Genomic DNA, 16858 nt, shown 5'->3' with positions numbered 1-16858 from the left:
ATCGCCCAAGTCTAGCCTTAGCAGGGAGAAGTTCAATAATCCTTCTCTTTCCAATTACTGTTCATTATCCAATGACATTTATGTGGGCTGCTTGTTTGCTTATTTTCTGAATCCGAACAGTGACATCTGCTGGCCATTGAGAGGATTGCATTTATTTATGCCACAGGACAGCATGGAGGGACAATCTTTGGCATAGCCCATCAAATATAATTACGGGTTTCTATCTAATTCATCCATGACGGAATACATTTTCCTTGATGTCTTTACCATATGGATAGCATGCATCTGGTGAACGGAGAGGGGGGGGAAGTAACACGGTCGGTTGCTGCATCAAAGCATTTGTACAGTAGTTGTCCTCTTAAGATATCCTATATGCTACATTTGTGCTTCTTGAAATATGTTATGGAGAACAAGCAAATGTCCTTAAGAGTTAAAAAAAAAAAAAAAAAAGAACGCACGCACGCACGCACGCGTAGCAGCTGCAGGTGTGTTAGCTCCTGGTGCTAAGAGGAGACAGGTGGCTCTGGCTTGATTACTGATTTGAGGCACCAACTGACAAGAACAACACTGTGTGACCGTATGCTGCGTTTAGGTAACATGCTAAATGCTTTTCATGATGAATCCTTCAATCTGCGTCCAGTGAGGAATGTCTACTTTCAGAGGGGTCTTTCAACTTGTTGGGACTCTGATGCTCTGTTACAGTGGGGACTGCAGACTCAGAGGCAGCTGTGGGACACGGAGGCCAATCAGACCGGCTCAGTGGGACAACCTTCAGACCGGTGAGTACAGTAACTCATTGTACTCATTGAACAGATGTGTGTTAGCAGCCGGTGTGTGTTTGCGTGGACTCAGCTGAGTGTGAAGTTGCTTGATGCTGTGTGGCTGTGGCTACATTGTTGTTGTTGTTGTTGTCTGCTTTGTTGATGTTTCATTCTGCTGCAGTCTCATTTTGTATTCATGTTCAATAATACTGCTTGCCCTGTGGTGTTCGTGGCTTTTTGTATTTATTGCGGATCAGTTTATCTTTTGTAATTTATTATTGTTGATTCTAGAGGAACCTTATTGTATTTGTCTGAATGAGAGTCAGTTGGCTGCAAATGTCTATAGAGGGACTTTGTTGTTGGGTTGCTTTTGTCAACAGATGAGAGTGCTAGCAACTATTTGTATTTGTGTGTGGCTTAATTGGTTTCACTTTTTGCATATGTGTTTTCTATTAAGCACGATCTCTGCCTGCTGATGTTTTATTCTGCTGTTGACTATAGAAGCGTCACATTTAATGAAGCGGGTGCTACAATGCGTGTACACGTCTGCTGGCATGCTTGTAGCACGCGCCGTGGCTCTTTTATTTATCTCTGTCAGGTGTTTTTGTTTATCACATGTATGCACAGGTTGCAAACATATAATTGGTTGTTAGTTTGTGGTGGGATGCTGTTCCTCATATTGACCTTCAATGCGATTTACTTTTCACCCTAAACATTAATATAATGTATCAGAAAACATGTTAACTGATATCGTAGCACTCTTTCCATTCTTGATAATGAATTATCATAATTCTGTGTGCTCAAAACTGTTTGGTTTTGTAGCACTTTTTAATCCAAACAGAGCAGTTAGTCTGAGGATCCAAAATATCTGACAAAGCTTTGTTTTATCGTTGTCTTCATGGTGCTTTCATAACAAAAATCTGTCCCATTTACCAGATCTAATCCTGAGGGAGTTTCTATTATAGCTTATGCAGCTATTATCTTTTTTGCTGGAGATTTGTCCACAGTAGTTTCAAATACATCGAGTTTGTTTACCACATACTGTAAAGCAGGGCCAGGAGGGCCCATACAATGCATGCAGAGCTCCTCTGGGAGCAGAGACAGTGTCTTTTGAAGTCTCTCTCCATGCTGTGGCTCAGCTGTTCAAATCCTCTGGGGACGGCAGAGCTTCCAGGCTGCCCTTACAAGTGCAGTAGCAGTGGTAGCAGCACACATGGCGGTGTACAAAAGTGGGCCAGTGTTTGCCTAAAGGAGAGTGGAAGGTCAGTGGTTCAAATTCCAAGATCCATTGGGAAAAACTGAATGACTAACAGTTTCCGCTTCTTGCTTAAGAAGGTGCCCTTGAGGCAAAAAAAGAAAAGAAGGCCTGAGCTCTTTAAGCTGCTAGACCGTCACAGCTCTCAAGTGTGAATAGAGTGTTGCTATGTCGTTGTATTTGAACCAGGTGGTGCAGAGAAAACAACACATAAGCTCAGCAATCCTTCCCCTGGCAAAGGTTTGGCTTCATAGTAGTTCTCAACCTTTGCATTACATTTTGGCCAAACAGCAAAATCCCAAGGGACATTGAGTTACTGTATCGATTTGTTTAAATGTCATTCAAAGTTTGGCATGTGAACACGAAAGGGTCCGTAAGCACATTTTAACTGTAGCTCAAATTGGTGGAAAAGGTTAGAATTTAGGGCAATTGTATTTTTGCATTTAAAAGGATGGGTTGTTTCACAATCTGAAAGCATACCTCTTTTTTAGAAAAGGGATTCGTTATCTCACGTCAAGGGAACAACGTGTCACTTAAAGGAATGGTCCACTCATTAGATAATTAATCAAAACTTCAGTATTTAGTGAAACGTTATGTTTAAACCATACCCTGAAGAAATCAGCGATATTCCCCGGTAAATAATGATTTTATAGCTCTTTTTTATCAAGACCTGTATATTCCGTCTGGCCGCCGCCATGTTTGCCATTTTCAGTAGTCACGTGATGGTCGTGACGTCATCCATGCGTTCACTTTGTCAACACACGGAAACATGGTGGAGTATTTCAGTTCGGACTCGTCAGCAGAGGAACAAGTTTTGACCAATGTGAAGAGATTGGATGGGGGAATTCAGCCATACATATCAGTATGACAATACGACACCCTCTGTCCTAAGACCCTCACATCGTACAAGGAAAAACTTCCGAAGAAAACCCACAGTTTAAAGGGAACATGGGAGAAACCTCAGGGAGAGCAGCAGAGGAGGGATCCCTCTCCCAGGACGGACAGACGTGCAATAGATGCCGTGTATAAATTGAAAAGATAATACATTTGCAACATAGGTAGTCCAAATGTTTGAAAATGCATGTGTGTATAATGGGAAGATGATATAAGATACTATATGTATGCATGTAGTACCACCCTTGCTAGCGATTCCCTCTCTAGTTTAGCATACTCAGCTTCGTTGTCCCTGGCCATAGAATCACGATTTTATGGGGCCGGAAAAACTGGGGGGAAATACACACTAGCCGGTACTACGCTATATGGAAAGGCCACCAAAAACTGTCCTGGCCTGGACGTTAAAATGGGGCTAGCCGCTGCAATGGAAATGCGCTATAACATACCTTATTCTTACTCCGAGCACTACTTCTGCTCCTCCGTCGCTTCACACTTGCAGAGGGCGATTTCTCTACTGGCCGAACTGGTGTCCTGGTCGGTGATGACACCAGAAAGACCGATGGTACTGCATCTCAATTGAGTAATGGTTGTTCTTTAAATCCCATGTTATGTTTGATCATACTCTCAGAGTAGTCGTCCGGAAATGTGAAATGTTCGCTGCATACATGAGCCTGTAAATCTCTCGGTTCGGGCCGGCCACATTTCGCTAGCCACTGCCTCCGAATGTACTTCTTATGCTTACCTTTTGGCAACAGATGGAACCGAGCATTCCGTGGATTGTTCCTATCCGAATTATGGCAATATTTCGCGATACAGTGAGGCATATTTGAAGAGAGAAACTACAGTAAATAACATGGAGATCAACGTGTCTTCGAAAACCAAACGCATGGATTACGTCACGTCCGGGAAATGGCGGCGCCCACAGTGTTGATGTTATTTCGGTATATAATCAGTTTAAAATCACTGATAATGTCATCGGATTAAAAAAAAAAAAGAGAGACTGGCAGAGACTGGTCTGTTTTATCGAATGATAATTTTTTAAAAATGAGTGTCATGAGCATACCATTCCTTTTAAGAACAGATCTGTGGCATGCATATTGTATATCGAAAGTAGTCAGAGGCAAGTCTTCAGGAGATAATGGCTCTCTATGGACCAAACATCAAGAAGTGACACAATTCGTGCTGGGCTTGGTATAGTTAGAGGAGCGCAGATGGCCTAATATTGTGACTCCTGATTTATACAATACAGTAGCATCGGGGGGTAGCCTCATTGAGGGACTACTTTCTTCTCCCCTCGTGACAAAGCTTTGAAACAAACAGTCCAGTCTTGTGTGAACACTGTATTACTAACGCCTCCATCATTAGGGGAAGGTGACCTGACATTTATTCTTGGGTCTTTTTATATTTGTACCTCAGAGTCGTTCACTTGATAAACTGAACCTCGTCTTCTCTAGTGAACTGCACACGCCTGAGGTGTGACATTAGCATTTGTCTGCATGATTCATCACGTGGAAGTACAGATGCTCTTGAGTGATTCAATGCCTCTCTTCTTTTGTACTTAAAGTATGGTAATACCAAGCATAGCTGTATCAACTCCTGATGGTTAGAGCCCACTTTGCGAGATTAGTCCATTGTTAAACCTCTGAGAGCGGTTTTGTGAATGGAGCGAAGTTTCTATGTGGGATGTGAGAATTGCTTCCTTTGTCCCGCAGAAAGAAAACGAACACGTCTGCTGGCATTTAACCCCGCCCTGCTTTATGAGACTGACTCCTGACATTCGCACACCGTAAACAATTGCACACTTTAATGTGAAAAGGAACAACGTTTACTTTTGACCTTCTCGTAGACTTCTCTCAGACGACAGTGGTCTCATGTCCTGTTTTCCATCAACATGTCCACAGAGACGGAACAATACAACACCGTGGTCATACAGTTACAATTGAAACATTAAATTAAGCACTACATATTCGTATCGGATACAATGAAATCATACAATTCAATTAATTTCCCGAGGAAACACAGATTTAAAGAATACTCTTCTTGCTTTTTATGTGTACCAGGTATTGAAACAAAGCAACATTTAGAAATACAACCACAGCTTTGTATGAACACTGAGCAGCGCCTTTTGTTGCCTCTGTTCAACATAATTATATATATAACACTTTTGAATCATAGCACGTCGTATTAACAATATCCCCTTTTGTTATAGGGGTCTAACAATGTAGCTATATCATGTATGTCCCTTTTTGAAGTAGCCAGCCAATGAGTGGCCCTACTGACATCATTGAAGTGCGACAGGTCTGAGAACAGCCGCCTGTCAACAAAGTGAGGTATACTTAAACCTTTTTAAAGAATAATCTGCATGTAGATTTAATCGTAAGACCTCAGTGTAAACATGACGTGTGAAATGTAGTATTTAGATAATGGGAAGACACTATTAAAAAAACTTTAAAATGAATGTCGCTGGCCTTTAAACGGGAATATGCTTGTTTGATAGAAAGGTGAGAAAGACCCTATGTGCATTTTACCCCTCAGCTCAACCTGCAGAGCCTAATGGCTGGAATTGTCTGGCTGCCAAAAAAAGAAAATGAACACAATGAATCAAACGGAACACAACACTGTCCAAATATAATGCATGTTAATTGCACCAAAATGAATAAAGTAGGAACAATGTGCAAAAACAAGGTCTACATGGAAGGGAATTTAATATTAGCATACTTCTATTTCGTCTTCTGTCATTTTTAAAAATATGTTTTTAACTTATGTAAAGACATCTTGACAGTAATGGCTACTTTGGTTCCTTTATAATAAACAAGGAGAAGATAAGGGGAGATTTGCGACACATTTACAAAATATACATCTGTCCCTTTGCTCTATCTGCCGCCATGATTGATTAAAGTTAGGGGGGGGGGGTGTGTGCATTATTTCATTTTGTGAATGCAGTGTTAATGTGTGTTCTTTCTGGAGTTTTCAAAGTGCTATATCTGATAAGGTGATGTTAAAAAGGAAATGAGGAATTGATTTGTGGCTTGTATCCTAGTTGCCATGGTAGCCTACAAATGCACCCATCGTGGCCCAAAGTGCCTTAGAGTAAGAATTTCTGGCTCAGCTCCGTCTTTTTCCTGGTCCTCCTGGATCGACTGCTGCTCCCTAAAATCCGTCTTGAGTCAAACAATACATGAACCAGAGCTATATTTGCTATAAGAAATCAACTGAAAATCACATGAGAAGCTTGATAAGACATCACTCCAGACATCTCTTCTTCACATACTAAAGCTGCACTCGGTCATTTTGCACAACTGGTCTTGTGATTTTAAATGTTTTTTTTATTACCTCTAGGTGCAAACATGTAATATAACGAGAGCAAATCTGATTTTAAAACATGGCATACTCTTCTGTTCTCTATCCAAAGATGATCATTTCCACAAGTCCTACCCAATGCAGCTTTAACAAAATAACGCCCAGTTCATTCGTATATTCTCGCCAGTCCGTAGACTTCAGTTGTCGAGCTCCAGCCCCTCGAGGTGGTCCGGGATGGGTAGGCCGGACAGAATCGTCAGACACTTATTCCACACGTTGAACACGGGGCACACGGGCTGCACGAAGGACACGTGGAATGTGTGCAGGTGCTGGGAGCCCACGGCGTCGTAGAAGCTCACGGAGCCGACGTCGTAGTCCAACAGGATCCCGACGCGCCGCAGGTGGGGCGAGGGCTCGATGGCCAGCTCCTTGCTGTTGTGGCGAACCACCCAGGAGTTGTTGCAGCGGCAGAGCACCCAGGAGGCCGAGTTCTTGCCGATCCACTCGTGCTTTGGAGCTGATTTGTAGGCAATACCCACAGCGTACCTGAGAGGGAAGGGAACATTCTGTGAAGCTTTACTCAAACAACCGCACAAACTCTCAATAGAAAGGTTTGGATCTGTTAAACTCACCATGTGCTCCCTCCGATCAAAGCCTCCCAGTAGTGGCGGCCGCTGTCGATGTAGACGTTACCCACCACGCCGTAGCTGTTCTGGCTGGTGAAGCGCTCCTGGCTGTGGCCCTTCTTGGACGTGGTTTCGTCGCGCTCCACCGTCAGGTTGTCGTGGGACACCTTCAGCTTCTTGTGGGCCGACTTGGGGTCCAGCTTGAAGGGCTGGCCTTGTGGAGGAGAAAGTGATTGGAAACATGCTTTACTCAGAACAGCTCATTTATGTTGCCATATCCATAATATCTTAAACAAAACACTTGTAGTTTATATTATAGTAAAGGTTGCCTGATATGGAGTGGTCTTGTGCTTACTGTTGGTCTTCAGAGTCCCCGGCTCGCTGCTCCTGCTTCCTGCTTGGTTAATGGCCTTGACAACGAAGATATACTTGGTGCCGCTCTGCAGACCGTGCACCGTGTAGTGGTTCTGCTTGATGTTGGGAACAATCATCCAGCTCTCCAAAGAGTTACACAGACCTGGGGAGAGAGGAGAGAGGAGGGAGGAGGGTGAGATAAGGAGAAAGAGGCACACATGGGGGAGACTCTGTGCAGCTAAGAAATCGTATTTTTTACCCTAAGATAATTTATTTACTTCAAAATACCCCTGATGTACAGTACAGTGGCGTGAGAGCATGGTGTACTCCATGAGCCTGTGGCAGTGGTGAGAGGGAGTGAAAAGGCACAAGAGGAAACCTTTCACACCTCGTTGGCTTCATGGCTGCACTGTGCTCTCACTATGTGGGTCATTTAGCATGTTTCTTTGAACTGCACGTCATACTGCAGTACAACATCCTAATGATTGCATATTCATGTCATGGCTCTGTTCCCCCGAGGAAGGCAATCTGTTTGTTGGCCACGCAGAAATTAATAATCTTTCACAACCAGCAGCCTCAGTTTTACTTTCTTACAATGCTACTCAAGAACTGTCAAGAGATATACAAGGATGCCTTTTGTTGGCTTCTCTTCTTATCTTAAGCAGTATCTTAAGATATTTTGGCAAATATGTGTTTGTGGAGTAGAATATCAGCCTGATATTATATATCATGATTTAAATATGCATGTTTCCTTTCTGGTTCCTAGTCGAATCATTTGTGATAAAGGCATGCATTTAAAGCAACTACCGCTGCTACTCCTACTGGTATACTCTGAAAGACCTAAATGAAATGCATTGTAATCACACACATAGTGATTTTCTCATCACATTAAGACACCTTTCCCATAGGAACTCTAAGATAACTGTGCTTAACAAGTACACGCATGTTGTTTCTGTGTTTTTATTAAGTGATTCATCTGAGGGGGGATTTTATGGCGTGTGACTCGGGTGCCAACACTCTGACATTATGGGATGTGAAAACATGAGGTGAGAGAAATCACTGCGTCCCGGTGAACAGAAAGAGACGGGGATGTGAACGTGAGAGAGGCAAGAAAGGGAAATGTCACATTAGCTTAATAGCTGTCTGTTCCAAACATCCTTTAAACTAGGTAAAGTCATGACAAGAAGATGCAAAGATGTTAACATAGTTTCCAACTGTGCTATTTATACATTGAACATGTATTGACGTAAGATCTTATCTACACCCATTTGAATTATCTGCTGCACCATTGTCGAACCACATCCTCCTTTCATCTGTCACTGGCTACAGTCCATTGATGTGTGACAACATCAGAGGGTGATAGTGGCATCGAGGCTGCAGGCTTCACTTCAGGAGGTTCCACTTCCACCGCTACCTCGGCTTTTAGTGAAGCACTTCAACTCAGCTGCCTTAGGGGAGCTCGTGGCCACAAGTAGAGCGGCATGATTGTACTTCCAGACCTCAGATCTGTAAAAAGTCTTTAAATGGTAAAAGAAAAGTCTGAAGAGCATATTTTTATAAATATTAAAATGCAAGGTGTGGGACAACGGCCAGTCCACGAGATACATGTTGTTTTAAAGGGGCCCAATTGTGCTCTTTGGGGTTCTCCCTTCCCTGGCGTGTGTTATGATTTGATATACTTTATTAATCCCCGTGGGGAAATTGTTTCTCTGCATTCGACCCATCCTGTGTTAGGAGCAGTGGGCTGCCATTTTGAACGGCGGCCGGGGAGCAGTGTGGGGAACGGTGCCTTGCTCAGGGACACCTCGGTAGCACTTGGTCTTGCCGGGACTTGAACGGGTGACCTTCCAGTTGCCAAGCCAAGTCCCTATCGACTTCGCCACCACCGCCTTATATAGGTTTGTGTGCATGTTAATAGTCTGCAAAGGCTAAAATCGAACCGGTTGAGCAATCACTACAGAGCCGACCAGCTAACCAATCAGAGCAGACTGGAATCTGGTTTCAGACGGAGGGTGAAAAGAGGTGCTGCAGCTTTTTGAACATTAAAGCATGGAGACATGTCACAGTAGAGGTACTTACTGGCAATGTTAGACTGTCCAGTAAAGATAGCATACTGCAGCTCATAGGATACCACCGTGAACTCGTCATCAGACGTCCAGTGGACAGAGATGGTGTCGTAGGACGCCGTGCACAACTCTTCCCGTATGCACGGAGCATTCGGAGCTGTAGAGAGTGAGAAAAAGGAGAGTCATCGAACAAGATCTAATGCTTATCATTTCTATTGAACATAGTTGCAAATTCTAATATTGTATAATATAGCCCCAATTAACCTGGTAGGTTTTCATTTATGAGTGAAAAAGCTTCATTACACAGCGGACTGCAGATGTTCTTTCCACTAGAGTGGTAGGTTGAGCAATTAAAGCGTTGCAGAAGAGAAATAATCAAATATTCACTTGAACGTCTCACATCAAGGCAGCGGTGAGAGAAAAAATCATAACCCTTGTTGTTACATAAGCTTTCTTACACTCATGTGTCCGCTATGCATGTTCTAGTTGTTTTAGGGGGAAATACAACTTTTGTATTCACAAAACCTCTACCAGAGAGAGAGTGGACTGAAGTAAGCTACAAAGGCAAGCCCAAATTGATTGTAAAGCCACTTCCTATCTCTTTCTGTGTCTGTCACTCTCCCCCTCTCCCGACCCCTCTGCCATGAGTGGCTGCACATAGTGGAGTGATTCACTTAGTGAAAAGGCCCTCCAGTGAAGCCCTCATGCGTCGCAGAGAATAAATATGAGCCAGCCATTTTCACAGTCCTTCAAATCCACTACACACGATGCCTTGTATTTGTCCCGGCGCGCTCATAATTCACGCTGTGACATTTTGCTGGGTCCTCGCAAATGGGACGTCGGAAATGAATGTTGAAAATTAATTTTTTTAGTTAATGGGCTGGGGCCTGCGACTTCAAACGCAGTGCTTGAAGACGGCAGCGACTTCAAATGAATGAAAGAAAAACAAAGTGTGTTTTTTTTAAAAGCCGGAGTAGAAGTTTGATTAAAGGCTTGTTTGGTTTCATGGTCAACGAGGAATGGAATAAAGGGACAGACTATAGATCAAACAAAAAGTATTACTTGCTTTGGATTCATTGTTGCCGATAATAAAGAAAGCCTTTACGATGTTTGAGAATTAAAATGCCCATTCACTTTGACTTCTATGAATGAAAAACTATCAAGAAATGACTTTGATTCAAACACAAAGGTTTACCAGTAAGGTAATCCAGATTTTCCAGCAGCTTCTTCTCTCTGGTGAAGTCCAGGGCGACCGTGTCGAAGGTGTCCGTTAGGTTTATCTCAGGGATCAGCACTTGAGTTGATGCTGACGCCATGGAAACCCTAGATCATAGAAACAAGGACGTTTAGCGTGCTTATCTGATGAATGAAGAAACAGTATTAAATCAGCCTCTGTCTCTGAAAGAATACTGTTGCTTGAAGGACTCCAGCATAATTATTTGTTTGTATTTCAGTCACTCCTGAGGATGCACATAATGGCCACCAAGTGTCTTTCTCAGCTGCCAAATTAATTAGTCAGAAAGCTTGAGGAGCGGGTGGAAAAAGATTATGTTAAATTAAAGATGGCTTCCCAACTTTAAAGTGTTGGCTCGTGGAGAATTCAAGCACAAAAAGTACTTAAATTGTTTCTGAAAGTGCACTCTTTGCCCGATCCTTAAAACTTGCAGAATAATATCACTGTGTGTGGGCTCTCTGACCTCTCGTTGATGCACTTGGCGGTCTGCAGGAAGCGAGCGTGATCCGTTTCTTTCAGCGTCTGATCGGCCTGCGTGATGAGGGCCGAGGACCTCTCGATGCACTGCTTGCAGTTGGAGATCTGTTGGGCGAGCTTCCGAATCCTTTGTGTCTGGAGGGACGGGGATCAAAATAATCAAACCAAGAACGCATGAAAACCAGGGTGGGGTTGATTAACGATGAGAACGTAATCAGAGCAGATGACAGGAAATGACCCCAGAGAATAAGGTTTTATTGCTACAAGACGATGGATGTTAACATTTCCAAGTCACACACAAAAGGTCGCATGATGCACACTTGTAGTACTTCATGTTTTCTTAATGCTATGAACGTCGTGGTGATTTATAGCAAAGGGCATGAAGGCATCTATAGTGTTCAGTGTCCAGTGATGTACCTGAACGCGTTCAATGAACGATCGTTCATGAACGCGTTCATATTTTGGGCGAACGTGAACTGAACGTACTGTATTTCCGCTAGATGAACGTAATTGAGAACGCGTTCATTCTCAGCGCTGTATAACGGCGTTCAAAAGTGCGTTCATTCTCAGCACTGTATTATAACGGCGTTCAAAAGTATGCCAGATTTCATGCCTTTCAGCCGAAAACCCAGTTAAAACACACCGTAAACAGGCTTCAAAATAATGCGGAAAACCACCCAATCTGGCAACAGCAAGCTGCCTGTGACGCGTACGCGCCTGTCACCCCTGGCTGTCGCACTAAAATATAAATATACTAAATATATCAGACTCCTCACAACAAACAATGTGGAACCGCGGAACCGGCGAGCATTGAATGCATGAATGAATTAGTATGGACTAAGCCGAGAGCAGCTGCAGCAGCACTCGCTCAGAGTGAGACTCTACGGCAGGGGTGGGGAACCTCCGGCCTCCGTCCGTATACGGCCCGCGAGACAATTTGGTACGGCCCTCGAGGTAATTTATAAACGCACGCAAAAAATTAAAAAATTAAAGAAATCTAGACCGCAAAAAAATTAAACAAGCGAGTGCCTGTTTTTCCTGGCCAAGGTCAGGGTCCTTGAACACAACACGAGCCTAACGTGTCATCACGTGGTATATGTCTCGACTGACAGGGGTGCAGTTCTGACGGAGAGCACCAGAACGCCACTCCAGCACTTCAGAAATTGCAGTACCGATAAATCCATACACATGCCGCAGTTTCTGCGTGTCTGTGTCTTTAGTTGAAAGCCCAGTGGCGATCTGCTCATCTGTCATACTGATCAGACAGTCAATAACTGTGTTGTTATCATTAGCATCTGGTTAGCTAGCTATGCTAACGAATATAAGAAGCTTTGTCTACAACCAGTGAGGTAAAGGCACATCTTTATATGATCATTATAGTTATAAAAAAAATAAGAGAATAAAGTAAACAGGTATAAAATACTATATGACAGTTATTAATAAAGAAGAATACAGTTTGAAAGGGGAGTGATTTGTCAAATATCCATAAATTAAAAGAAAATCTGCTTACAGTTGTGTTTGGGTGTTGAGAGATGTGTCCATAGATCTCCTAATGTTGCTCTCAAAGTGCAACAAATCTTCCCAGGGGAGCATGCCCCCCGAACCCATCTAGAGGAGGTTAGGTCCCCCCCACTTAAACCATGTTCACATGGATAGGAAACTAAATACATTTGCACACATCTTGTGTCCATATCTTTCTGTGTTGGTGGTCACGCCACACCCTGCACGTGCATGCATACGCGAGTCATGGTGAGATATCTGGATTAAGAGGTTGCTTTTTCTTTGCACAGAATGAAATGAATGGGCTGTGATTTTAGTTTTTTTAAGCAGAGGTCAATAACTTGTACGGCCCTCTGAGGATATTGTAAAAATTGAAATGGCCCATTAACATCGTACAGGAGACAAATAATAGCTCGCAGCAACGTATTGAAAAAAGAACTATAAACTATAAATTAGTTCATTTTTGAAACCATGAACTTTAGTTCAACATTTTGAATTATGAACTATGAACTGAACTAGTTCATTTTAAAATGTGTGAACTGTGAACTGAACTAGTTCATGTAGAAAGTGAACTTTCCCAACACTGTCAGTGTCACAGACTGAGGCTCATATGTTCTGGCCCTCCTTCTTGTTTTCTGTTTTCTGAGGTTTTGTATAAAAGGTTTCTTTTGAGTCTACATGAAACAGACACTTCAAGGTTACCTCTTTCTCTCGATGTCGTGGAGAAAGTAAGAGGAGCTATGGTTGTGATTGCACGTCTAAGCTTCATGAGATTGAATAGGAAACGGTAACGAGTGGGTTGAGCTTCTCCCATGTCCGTGCTGATACCCGGTTGTCATGGCGTTATGATGATTCTATTGCACGCAAATCAGGGACTTAATTTCCCCTCGTTTTCCACACAGTTTCATTCCTTTCTCCCTCCAGTATGAGCGGAGATGTAAAGAGACATATTGAGGTCAGTGACTGGGTTGAGGTCAAAGGACTTTTGATCAGCTGTTTGGCTGCTAGAGAACCCAACGTCATTTCAATCCAAATGTTGTTCTGTTGGACTAAAAATAAATACCTCTTTATCCAAGTTCTTTTCTCTGAAGTGATACAAAACATTAAGTGCAAATGACACAATGGAAATCAATCCCTCGTGGGTCTCGTGTCTTATTAGATGCAGCTTTAAAGACAAAAATATCCGGCTTTGTATGGGACATGCTGTCCCATACAGTATGCTCTAGTTTGGGCCGGTCTGAGAGTTTCTCCCTTCTGTTCGCAGCGATCGGAAGGGGTTTGAATTTGAGGCGGCTGAACAGTTTGCCGTCTGCCCACCATAGAAGGTCAAGTGGTTGTAACAAAGTATTGCAATAGACGGATAAATGGGTTCTGATGGTGACTTGGAGTGCTTTCAACGCACACGGGATGCAATAGTGAGGAACAAAGAGGATGACATTAGCAGTCTGTTGCAATCCAATCACATCGTCCCATTGATGATAATTGAATGTGAGGAAATGGTGAAATTAATTAATGTTGTTTGTAGTGGGACAGGAAATTGACAAGACTGCATGGAAGCCTTTAAGAAGATGACACATTGTAGTCACAGCTAAGAAAGGATATTAAAGTGAAATGTGGGTATAAAATAGACAGAAAAGCTAAATAACTGTCTTCCCTCGCCCCCGTGTTCACCTCACCTTCCCCTCCTTGATCTTGCTCCCGATGATCTGCCTCCTCTGCTGGATAATTTCGATCAGGACATCACACTCCTCCAGGAGCTTGCCCTCCTGACGGGACGCATTCACCTGAGAACCAATTCACACACAGAGCATTAAATAAAAAGGGAGAAACTGATGGATGCTGCGAACAGAGAGCGATATATGCATTTAGTGGCTATGCAACATGTCGGCCGAGGGACAGGATGGCATTTCCATCCGTCAGCCAGCGTCTGAAGCAAGTACTTGAGGAAGACGAGCCATATTCAGCCATTTTGTCTCCCGCTGGCTGGAGGGATGAGTGACAAGTAAAGTAAGCAGAAAGAGAGCAGACATGACACTCAGGAATATGCAGAAGAACCAGACATCAGTGTGGGACTAAAATAGAATTTAATAGCTTGTATTTTATTTTTAAATTATCTTTGTGAGGCTCTAGAGCTGTCAGTATCCCAGTTTTAGTGTTAGCCACTCGTCCACCATTAGATTGAAAGGCATTCGATACTTTATGGCTTATAATTCTACCATCATCGATTTCCAATGACATTGGGTAATTTTTGCCTGACTGACCATCTTATTGGAGCTTGGTTTGTTGGGGGAAAAAGGGAGTGATTTAGGCAAAGAAGTAGCTTTTTTCTCCATGGTAGACATTTTGGAGTTTGGAAATAATAGTGTTTTGTAATGAAACATTTATCATTGTTCACATTATCCGATAAAAACAAGATTAAAATTCAATCTTTGTTATAAATTCACGTCTTAGGGTTGTAAAAACGTTCAAATGTAGAAACCGACTTTATAGCTAAAGTCTATTGCGGTCGTAACTTTATATTAAAGGATGTTAAGTGTGGTGGCAGTGGGTTCAACCCCAACAATGATGGCAATGAAACTTAATGGAAAAGGTTTAGTTTAGTTGGAAGGTGTTTGGGAAAGTGCCGTGCTGATTTTATCCAGGGTTTTCTCGCCATGAGGGTCTTCAGAGGAAAACCAGCATGCAGCTGCATTCTGCGGGGTGTTTGATTCACTTGGAGCCTTTACAGTGTGCTATAAAAGCTGTTCAAATGCAATTATAAGACTGCATGTCCTACCATAATGTGCAGTTTCTCATTTTGGTCATTTCCTAGAGCTCCTTTCAGCACCTTGTAAAGTGTGTTCTTCTCGCTGTGGTAAAGCGATAGCACGGGGAGCAATGAAAGTGAAGTCTGCAGTGAGTGTTGCCAAGCCACCAAGTTATTCATACGCTCTGTTACACACACACACGCATGTTGACGGGTGTTTTAATAATGACATCACGGGGAGTCGTTTGCCTTTCCTACACCGAGCCAAACAAGGGCCGGACAGGACTTCCTCAATATCCTCAGCGTGGCCTTTTAAAACGGCATTTATGTGCTTCTTCTGGGCCTGTGTTGCCAAGAGAAACAATTTGCCACCTGGGTTACAAAGCGTTCAGTATGTGAAGACGTGCTAAGCCGTATAATGAAACCGCCACTGCATCTGCTTTTCAACACTGCTAATTGGAGCCTCCAATGTCATTGTGACTGCTCCTGGGAAGCTGGAGATGTTGAACGGCTTACTCTGTGAAAAAACATGTATATATGGTATGTCTTTGTGGCCTGTTGTACACATTTAACATACTTTATACACATCTTAATATATTGGGCTTCCAGGGTATGAAGCCTCTTTGAATATAGACCTTTGGGTCATCAAAAGCTCCCAACTAAACTACCGTACTTTTCGGACTATAAACCGCGACTTTTTTCCCCATTTTCTTTGTACAGCTAACGGCCACTAGGGAACCTCCTAAATCTATGGATTTTACAGGTAAGATTAACCACCTTAACACTATGGGCTCTATGACCGGTCCGCGCCCGCCACCTTTAAGCGGCCGGGCCTATGGGCGGGGCTCCAGCAGGAAAAGCTGGAGGCCGGAAAAGAGTGAGACAGGTAGCGCCAAAGTAAAAGTGGAACAGAGAGACAGAACGAGAGCAAGACAGACGGACAATTTAGCTGCTGCGGCTTATATGCAGGTGCGCTTTATAGTCCGAAAAGTACGGTAGAAAGTATTCTTCGCTGATTCACTTTGCCTGACATTTTATTATTAAAAACGAAATATGAATAAACATGACGTCCTCCAATATTGCTCATCTGACTGGAACCACCGCCCACAAGGCTGCAAGGACAAACAAACACACACACACACACACACACACACACACACACACACACACACACACACACACACACACACACACACACTGTGGTCACTTTGCATACCAATCATTCCAGTAATAACTAATATTTTAACATTTAGACAAAGAGTGTCAAACATTATAATAGTCGATAATTGGTTGATGCAGTAGAATGATTACGTTGCCAAACACACAGTGTTTTACCAAAGTACATCATGTGCAAAGATGTGGAGCATCTAATGGCTGTGGGCAGAGCCCTCTGGAGCATGTGAACAGTATGACAGATTGCTCCCTGGTAGAGACATTACGTGATTCCTTTAGTCACAGAAACTCTCTCACACACACACACACACACATTCATAAGTGACTCAGTCCTGCAGGATATGCAAAGTTGTTGAAAGGCACCCAAACTTCACTAGTCCAATATATTTAGTGACACGATGCGTGTTTTCTACGACATTAAGCCAGAGACCTCAGCTGTGTGACTTTGCTCCAGTGTAAGCCTTCACTTCCC

General features: G+C 43.0%; 2 protein-coding genes across 3 annotated transcripts in view; one reads left to right on the top strand and one right to left on the bottom strand.

Annotated features, from left to right (window-relative positions):
- Positions 1-518: 518 nt before the first annotated feature.
- LOC117459707 (MSL complex subunit 3-like) overlaps positions 519-16858 on the top strand; it is a 153747-nt gene continuing 137407 nt past the window's right edge. The window contains exons 1-2 of the mRNA XM_034100799.1: positions 519-592; positions 703-779. Of these exons, the coding sequence (XP_033956690.1) occupies positions 580-592; positions 703-779 (90 nt within the window). The 5' untranslated portion in view covers positions 519-579. The remainder of the gene's footprint in view (positions 593-702; positions 780-16858) is intronic.
- The window catches only part of LOC117459648 (E3 ubiquitin-protein ligase Midline-1-like), a 52268-nt gene continuing 40102 nt past the window's right edge, over positions 4693-16858 (bottom strand). For both annotated transcript variants that reach the window (XM_034100688.2, XM_034100679.1), the window contains exons 4-10: positions 14144-14251; positions 10954-11102; positions 10452-10579; positions 9270-9413; positions 7192-7353; positions 6843-7050; positions 4693-6756 (exon numbers count right to left, since the gene is read on the bottom strand). In XM_034100688.2, coding sequence (XP_033956579.1) covers positions 6408-6756; positions 6843-7050; positions 7192-7353; positions 9270-9413; positions 10452-10579; positions 10954-11102; positions 14144-14251 — 1248 coding nt within the window. In that variant the 3' untranslated portion in view covers positions 4693-6407. The remainder of the gene's footprint in view (positions 6757-6842; positions 7051-7191; positions 7354-9269; positions 9414-10451; positions 10580-10953; positions 11103-14143; positions 14252-16858) is intronic.

The sequence above is a fragment of the Pseudochaenichthys georgianus genome, chromosome 2, assembly GCF_902827115.2.
Source record: "Pseudochaenichthys georgianus chromosome 2, fPseGeo1.2, whole genome shotgun sequence".
NCBI classification, from domain to species: Eukaryota; Metazoa; Chordata; class Actinopteri; order Perciformes; family Channichthyidae; genus Pseudochaenichthys; species Pseudochaenichthys georgianus.
The sequence above is the reverse complement of the archived record's forward strand: the minus strand, read 5'-3'. Positions and strand labels throughout refer to the sequence as shown.